At 45.8% G+C, this 8,329-nt stretch overlaps 1 protein-coding gene across 1 annotated transcript; it reads left to right on the top strand.

Annotated features, from left to right (window-relative positions):
- Positions 1-286: 286 nt before the first annotated feature.
- On the top strand, positions 287-2,326 carry IZUMO1R (IZUMO1 receptor, JUNO). The gene is made up of 4 exons (XM_003781334.1): positions 287-424; positions 1,186-1,374; positions 1,821-1,965; positions 2,058-2,326. Exons 1-4 carry the CDS (start codon positions 287-289, stop codon positions 2,324-2,326), a joined length of 741 nt encoding a protein of 246 aa, XP_003781382.1.
- Positions 2,327-8,329: the final 6,003 nt, after the last annotated feature.

The raw sequence follows: 8,329 nt of genomic DNA, 5'->3' as shown, positions 1-8,329 counted from the left end.
TTGGTCTGGAAGAGGCAGAACTACTGCCCTAGAGGAGAGGACTCCGGCTAGAGGCAGCTAAGGAGGGACCCACTGCTTAGGGTTCGTGTCTGTGTCTATACCATGGTTGGGAGTAGGGGTGTCAGACCTCTAGGGATTATGCCACCTGCCCTGACATTCTATTGTGCTGCCTCAGGCAGAAGTTCCCAGGAGCAGCCAGAGTGTGGCAGTCCCTTGAGGGAAGGAGGTGGGGTTGGGCGTCCTCTCCATCGAGTGAGCAACATGTGTCTCCTCTCTGCAGCAGGCCATGGCACGGTGGTGGCAGCTTCTGCTCGGTTTGTGGACAGTCATGCCCATCTGGGCTGGGGACGAGCTACTCAATGTCTGCATCAGTGCCAGACCCCACAAGAGAAAGCCCGGCCCGGAAGACGAGCTCTATGACGAGGTGCAACGGTCTGGCCTGGCCTGGCCTGGCCTGGCCTGGGAGTGGACAGGGGGCTTCTTTGGCAGATTAGGGACAGTCAAATAGACAAATGCCAAGATAGTCTCTGGACTGGCCTGGGAGTGGACAGGGGGCTTCTTCAGCAGATCGGGGACAGTCAAAGAGACAAATGCCAAGATAGTCTCTGGACCCCTCAACCCTGATGTTTTGGTTCCTTGGGTCGGGATTTAAGCAAAGGTAGCTTAAAGGGAGACCATGCCTTTTTGACACTGTAAGAGCTAAGTGAGTCAAAGTTCTCAGCTCTGGGCTACTTTGGCCACTTGGGAGCAGGGTCAGACGGTGATCCCAGAGGCCCATTGTTGGTTCCACATGGATTAAAACAAGCCTCCTTGCCAACAGGCCCTGGGAAAACATGACCTAAGCAACCCCATCCCAACTCCTGGGAGAAGCACAGCTGGCATTTAGCCTATGAGTCCCTCCTCCCAATGCAGTCCTGGATTTCCCTGGGTCTCACTGAGGCTCCTCTCCCTGCTGCTTTTCCCACAAAGGCCTCAACTTCTTAGGACCTGAGACTCCAACAGTTATGTTCCCCCTGTAGAGGGTATTATCAGGGTCTCCCCTGTACGGGGCTTGCTGGCTAAAGGCGTCCCACTTGCTCAGGCCTCCTCTTAGAGGTCACTTCCATTCTGCTGCCTTTCTGCCCCAGAAACTCACCAGCCCCTGCCTCTATTCCCTGTGCCTTTTGCTTCTTCCCCCACCTCCAGTGCACACCCTGGAAGGACAACGCCTGCTGCACAGCCAAGACCAGCTGGGAAGCCCACCTGGAGGTGTCTCCACTCTACAACTTCAGCCTGGTTCACTGCGGACTGCTGTTGCCCGGCTGCCTCAAGCACTTCATCCAGGCCATCTGCTTCTATGAGTGCTCTCCAAACCTGGGGCCCTGGATCCGGCCGGTGACAAGCCTGGGGTGGGAGGCAGGGGCTGATCTGTGCCATGCCTTATCACTAGTACTAAGTGCCAGAATGTCCATCCAATCCCATGCTGGTGTGTCCAGAATGCTAAGAGGAGCAGGCAGTGTTGTCCCCTTCTAGACAAAACCAGAGCCGGATGCCCTGCTGGAGAACAGCTGGTGGGGAGAGTGGGCTGAGGACAACAGTGGGATGAGAGGCTCCCACCAAGGGAGAGTGAGGCCAACCTGAGTTGGAATTCCATCTTCTGTACTTACAAGCTGAACAGCCTGGGACAAACTAATAGGCTTGTTGTTGTCACTTGTAAAATAATGCCTAGAGACTTTGCAAGAGATAATGTACACATGGTACCGAGCACAAGATCCACTGTAGCTATAAGCAGTCTCCAGACCTCTGCTATAACATTCTGTCTCTTGCTGTGCACGCCCCAGGTGGCCCCGAGCAGCCGAGGAGAGCTAGGAGAGCGAGCTGCGGCTATTCCGCTGTGCCAGGAGGACTGTGAGGAGTGGTGGGAGGACTGTAGCTCCTCCTACACCTGCAAAGCCAACTGGCACGTTGGCTGGGACTGGAGCCGGGGTGAGTGGTGGGGCCGGGGTATGTGGCGGGGAGGCTTGGCCATCACGGAGGGCCGCGCAGTGGAGGTGAGCTGTCCGCACTTGTGCCCACAGGGAGGAACCATTGCCCGGCAGGAGCCCAGTGTCTCCCCTTCCCCCACTACTTCCCCACACCGGCTGACCTGTGCGAAAAGATTTGGAGCAACCTCTTCAAGGCGAGCCCCGAGCGCCGGCACAGTGGGCGATGTCTCCGGAAGTGGTTTCACCCTGCCCAGGGCAACCCCAATGTGGCCGTGGCCCGTCTCTTCGCCAGCCCTGCCCCATCCTGCGAACTCCCCTACATCCTCACGGCCATCGCTCTGTTTCTGTTGCTCCTTTTCTGAGGGCCCATCTTCTCCCACTCACACTCCTGCCCTCCCACCTTCTATGCACCAGGCCAGGGCCAAGCCACATCCCTCCTCGGTCCTCCACTGACAGCAGCAGCCCAGGCTGGGGCTGGGTGGGGCACTGAGGCTGCAGCCACTGGTGTCTGAGCGCTGCGCATTCCTTCCCAGGCCCTCTTCTCAGCCCTTCTTGACCTTACCCAAGGGCCAGGGAGTGCCATGATGACCCACCCCCTCCTGCCTTAGGGATGGGGCTCTGATGGGGCTGCGGGTCCTTCCCATCCACGGCAGAGCAGATGTGACAGACTGGCCTCCTTTCCTGCAAGGATGCCTCCAATAAAATGGCAGACTACCTCTGCGTCTCTCCTGCGTGACTTGCTGTGCCTTTGCTCTGGAGGCCTGTATCCAAGGTGCACAGAGCGCGCCTCAGAGTCAGGTTGCCACATGCCTACTGGTGATTAACTTCTCAGTAACTTGCCGTGCATCCTCACAGCACCTCTCTGAGGGGTACTTTCAACACCCTGTTTTTCAGTAAGTGACATACCAAAGAACCAAACCGGGGGAGGCATGGGGCCACCCAGACCACCAGCTTTATTTTGGGGACCAAAACTGAAGCAGCGACCTTAGCTGGTTTAAGGGTTCCCTCTTCCTTTTGACCCCTTGCTTTTGCCCCCAGAGCACAACACACTGGTCTGAAATTTTGGAAACCCAAGTTCTAATCTGGTCTTTCTATTTTCTATATGACTTTTGGCAATCCTCTGACCTTCCTGTAAGACTGTCTTGGTTTTTCTCTCTGCTGAGAGGAATGAGGTGTTGGACCAGATGATTTAACTTATAAAAAAGAAGAAGAAAGGAACGCCAGCTAGAAAATAGTGTATACTTCTCAGGAAGTGCCACATCCAAAGGCATGAAGGGTTAGAACTGAACTTAGGAAGGAGCCCTGAGCTCTGGAACCTGGAGCCAGGCGGCTTCCCAGCATTAGATGGTGCTTTTTTCACAACCCTTTTTTTTTTTTCAGGTTAATGTGAAACTATGAACAACCAGGTCATAATATTTGAGTTTGTTAGGTAGAGTCCTTCTTGCAGTTATATCCCACACCCAAAAGGTGTGCCATATACCACAACGTTGTGCCCATGGAGAGTACCCCAAACCTCCCCTCCCCTCCTTCCCTCTTCCTCTTCCCTAAATCATCCTCTGTCCAGCTTGAATTGAAATGAGTTTTTTTCTCCTCTGTGGGCGTGAATTAGATCATCTACTGGATTCATGTTAGTATTGAGTACATTGGATATTTGCTTTTCCATTCTTGTGATACTTAGAAGAATGTGTTTCAACTCCATCCAGATTAATACAAAATATGTAAAATCATCATCTTTATTATGACTGAAGAGTATTCTATGGTATAAATATACCACAGTTTGATGACAGGCATTTAGGTTATTTCCATGTCTTGGTGATCATAAATTGTGCTGTGATAAACAATCTAGTGCAAATGTCCTTGTGATAAAATATTTTTTTCTTCTGGATAGATGTCTAGTAATGGGATTATGGGGTCAAATGGAAGATCTAATTTGAGTTCTTTGAGGATTCTCCAAGCTTCTTTCCAAAGAGTATTGGTTTGCAGTACCACCAACAGTCTAAAAGTATTCTACTCTCTCCACATCTTCCCCAGCATCTGCAACTTTGGGACTTTGTAATGTGGCTAATGGGCTTACATGATAACTCAGGACGGTCTTGATTTGCATTTCTCTGATAATTAGGGATGATGAGCATTTTTTTTCATGTTAGCCATTGGTCTGTCTTCCTCATAGAAGGTTTTGTTCATGTCCCTTGCCCAGTGAAGTATGGGATTTTTGGCTCTTGATTAATTTGAGTTCTCTGTAGATCCTAGTTATCAAACCTTGGTCAAATTGATAATATCTTTTCTCATTCTGAAGGTTGTCTATTTGCTTTTATTATTGCATCCTTAGCTGTGCAGAAGCATTTCAGTTTAAGTCTCAATTATTTATTTTTGTTGTTGTTGTGATTGCCACTTGCCACTAAAGTCTTCATCATAAAATCTTTCCCCAGGCTGACATCCTCAAGAGTTTTTCTCATACTTTCCTTTAGGATTTTATCATTTCATGTCTTAGATTTAAATATTTTATCCATCTTGACTCATTTTTTATAATGGTCAAAGGTGCAGGTCCAGTTTTAGTCTTTTATATATGGTTATCCAGTTCTCCCAACACCATTTATTGAATAGGGATTCTTTTCTTCAGTGTATGCTTTTGTTTGGTTTATCAAAGATCAGTTGGCTATAAGAGACTGGTTTCATCTCTTCATTTTCTATTCTGTTCCAAGTGTCTATGTCTCTATTTTCGTGCCATTACCATGCTGTTTTGATCACCCTAGACTTAGCCTAAAGTCTGGTAGAGATACTTCTTCTGGCTTTGTTTTTATTACTGAAAATTGCCTTGCCTATATGGGTTTTTTTCTGGTTCCATAGGAAACAAATAACTATTTTTTCTGGTTCTGGTATTATTTTTATTTTTATTTGGCCGGGGCTGTGTTTGAACCCACCACCTCCAGCATATGGGGCCAGCGCCCTACCCTTTTGAGCCACAGGCACTGCCCAGTGGTCCTGGTATTTTAATGGGGATTGCATTAAATCTGTAGATGGCTTTGGGTAGTATAGACATTTTAACAATATTGAGTCTTTCCAGCCAGGAGCATGGTTAACCATTTGTTAATGTCTTCTGCTATTTCTTAAGGTTTCATAAGAGGTCCTTAACCTCTTTTGTTATGTATATTTCTAGGTATTTCATTTTCTTTGAGGCTACTGTGAAGGGAATTATATCCTTGATTAGCTTCTCATCTTGGCTGTTATTGGCATATACAAAGGCTACTGATTTGTACACATTGGTTTTATACCCTGAGACGTTACTGTACTTTTTTTTAAATCACTTTCAGGAGTCTCATGGTTGAATTTCTGGGGTTCTCTAAGTATAACATCATATCATCTGCAAAGAGTGAAAGTTTGACCTCCTCTGCCCTGGTTTGGATGCCATTTATATCCTTTTCTTGCCTGGTTGCATTGGCTAGAACTTTCAGCACTATATTGAATATTAGTGGCAACAAAGGACATCCTTGTCTGGTTCCAGTTCTAAGTGGAAAAGCTTTCAGTTTTACTCCATTCAGTATGGTATTAACTGTGTGTTTTTTTGTTTTGTTTTGTTTTTTTGTCACTTCATTCTGGTCAAGTGAACAATACAAGAAGAGGACATTTCAATTCTAAATATATATTCACCTAATTTAAATGCTCCCAGATTTGTGAAACAGACCTTGATTGGTCTGAGCAATATATCACATAACACCATAATAGCTGGGGACTTTAATGGCTGTCTGGCAGAACGAGACAGATCCTCTAAACAGAAACTAAACAAAGATACAAGGGACTTAAATGTGACCCTAGAAAAAATGAGATTAATAGACATGTACAGAATACACCATCCAAAGCTAATGAATATATGTTCTTTTCAACAGCCTATGAAACATACGTCAGGGGCTCCCACTTCTTATCATTTCTGGATTTAGCTATGAAAACGTTGCAAAAGTGACTTATCTTTTCTGCCACACATTCACATTTTTGCTCTCTGTTGTGTTAGAATTTCTCAACTTAATCTCCCAATCTTTTTAATTTTAGCAATCCATTTTTAATTTCCAGGAGAGTTTTTATTTCCTTGTTATTTTTCACAGCCCACTGTTTTGGTTTCATAGATGTAATATTGTCTTAGAACTCACCAAATATCTAATTAGAATGTTTTTAAGCTTGTTCCAAGTCTCTGAAGGTCAATCTGTTCTATTTCCTTTATCTTCTGTATGCTGCTGCTTTTCTCTGACTCTGGTGGCTTCAGGTGTCTGTCCATATTAAAGAATGAAGGGCTGTGTTGATTTTTATAGCTATCTGGTATGGATTCCCTCCATGGTTGTATATGTGGTTATTCTTCCCTCTGAATAGCAAAGCTATTGGTTTGTTCTGTGTATGGGGGGAGGGCTTGTTGATTGGAAATAAATGAAAACCACCCAAATGAGAACAAGCAAAAACTATTCAATCAGAGCCTGCAAGAGAGTCAGCCACCATCACTTGTAATTGGCAGAGACTCAAAAGCAGACAGAGTAGTGGGAAAGCTTTAGTGTGGAAAAAAGAGAAGCTTCAGATATGCCCTGATGGGAGCTGTTGACAGGGAAGCAGTAGGCAGGCCACCTGGCAGCAGGACAATCTTATGTGATTGGTTAGGGGAGCATATTTGGGTTTTTCAGTTAGTACTTCGTTGGAAACAGGGATGAAAATTGGAGAAGGTGGCAGTTATTAATGAAATCCTAGGTCTTTGGGGCTGATTGTTAAGGGGTTATTGTTTGGCTTCTTGGGCTAGTTGCCAGAGACAACATTCTGACTTCTACAAAATTGCTTTACAGATGGCAGGCTGGTTTCTGTGCTGGTTACTATAGATAATGGGTTAGAATTCTATTTTTATGTGTGACCTGGCCATTAGTCATCTGTATATGCAGCCTTACAAGTCAGAATAAAGATGGTTCTCTCTGGGATACTAATACCCAAATGTGACACTTCAGTACTACCCAGAATTTTATTTAGTGTTTTGGAGAAGACCCTTTCCAAATTCTCCTGTCCCAGGACTTAAAGTTGGGTGACCTAAGCTCTTGATTTGGGCACAGGACATGAACGTGAGGGATAAGGACAAAATTTTTCTCTGCGCTGCCCACATACACCTGCCAAATCTGAGTCCTGGGCCTTTCAGGTTCTTCTACTCTGGCTGCCTCTTCCTCTTCCTCTGGCCTCCATGTTCCCTTTGAGGTGCTCTCATATGTTTTCCATCTTCTAAATATTTGTTGAAATCACTTATTCATTGGTGATTTTCTTCATATGCCCTTGGTAAAGGAACATTTGGAAATAATCATTTTAGTGGGATCCCAGGTATTTGTTCCACCTTCTATGACCTGTACCTGCAGATTTTTAAGAAATGCAATTATTGGCTCAGCACCTGTAGCAGTAGTTAGGGTGCCAGCCACATACACCAGGGCTGGTGAGTTTAAACCCAGGCCAGGCCTGCTTAAGAAAACATCAATGACAGGGCAGCACCTGTGGCTCAAAGGCGTAGGGCACCAGCCCCATATACCAGAGGTGGTGGGTTCAAACCTGGCCACAGACCAAAAAAATATATATATCTGGGAATTGTGGTGGGCACCTGTAGTCCCAGCTACTTGGGAGGCTGAGACAAGAGAATCACTTAAGTCCAAGAGTTTGAGGTTGCTGTGAGCTATGGCACCACAGCACTCTACCAAGGACAACATAGTGAGACTCTGTCTCAAAAAAAAAAAAAAGAAAAGAAAAGAAAAAAAGAAATGCAATTATTGTGTAAAGAGTACCTTAAAATAGGAGCAAAAAGAAGACAAGGAGGCTAAGGGCAATATATAGGATGAATTTTCAGGAGAGAAATAAAATCAGAAAAGCAGGTGCTAGGAGCCTAATTGAGAGATTTCTAGGAGGCTTGAAACCAGACTACAGGAGAGGCCATGGCCCACAAAGGGGGAGATTCAGGAGCTGTTAGGAAGATAAAACCCACAAAAGTTTGGACCATATTTTTATATACTGTGCTGCAAAATAAGTATAAGATGAAATGTGGGGAGAAAGAACTATCACAAAGGAACTGACAGCTTTGGATAACTCAACTCTAATGTTTCTACTTATTTGGAAGAGGCACTACCCCGGGGCTGTATTGTATAGGTCTTAGTGAGAGGCAGATAGTAGAGAACATTCCCCTTCAGATGCAACCCAGTCACATCCACTGTGGGAACATCAAATCCTACTCAAATCCCTTCTAGCAGAGAATTCTGGAAAGTCCCGGGTGGCAGATGACAAGCAAAAACAAAATAGCCCACTTTGTGTGATGGTGCGGGTTTAATATCCTCCTCCAAGTAACTTTCCTCTGTAATACCTCCTACCAA

The sequence above is a fragment of the Otolemur garnettii genome, unplaced genomic scaffold, assembly GCF_000181295.1.
Source record: "Otolemur garnettii isolate 467f Iridium unplaced genomic scaffold, OtoGar3 scaffold00001, whole genome shotgun sequence".
Taxonomy (NCBI): domain Eukaryota; kingdom Metazoa; phylum Chordata; class Mammalia; order Primates; family Galagidae; genus Otolemur; species Otolemur garnettii.
This window is presented reverse-complemented; position numbering and strand designations above follow the sequence as displayed.

Bases quoted from the DNA above. Each gene is read 5' to 3' on its own strand.
- IZUMO1R (XM_003781334.1), top strand. From the start codon at position 287: ATGGCACGGTGGTGGCAGCTTCTGCTCGGTTTGTGGACAGTCATGCCC. The intron at 425-1,185 runs GTGCAACGGTCT...CCCCACCTCCAG, and splicing joins AAGACGAGCTCTATGACGAG to TGCACACCCTGGAAGGACAA. The intron at 1,966-2,057 runs GTGAGTGGTGGG...TTGTGCCCACAG, and splicing joins TGGCTGGGACTGGAGCCGGG to GGAGGAACCATTGCCCGGCA.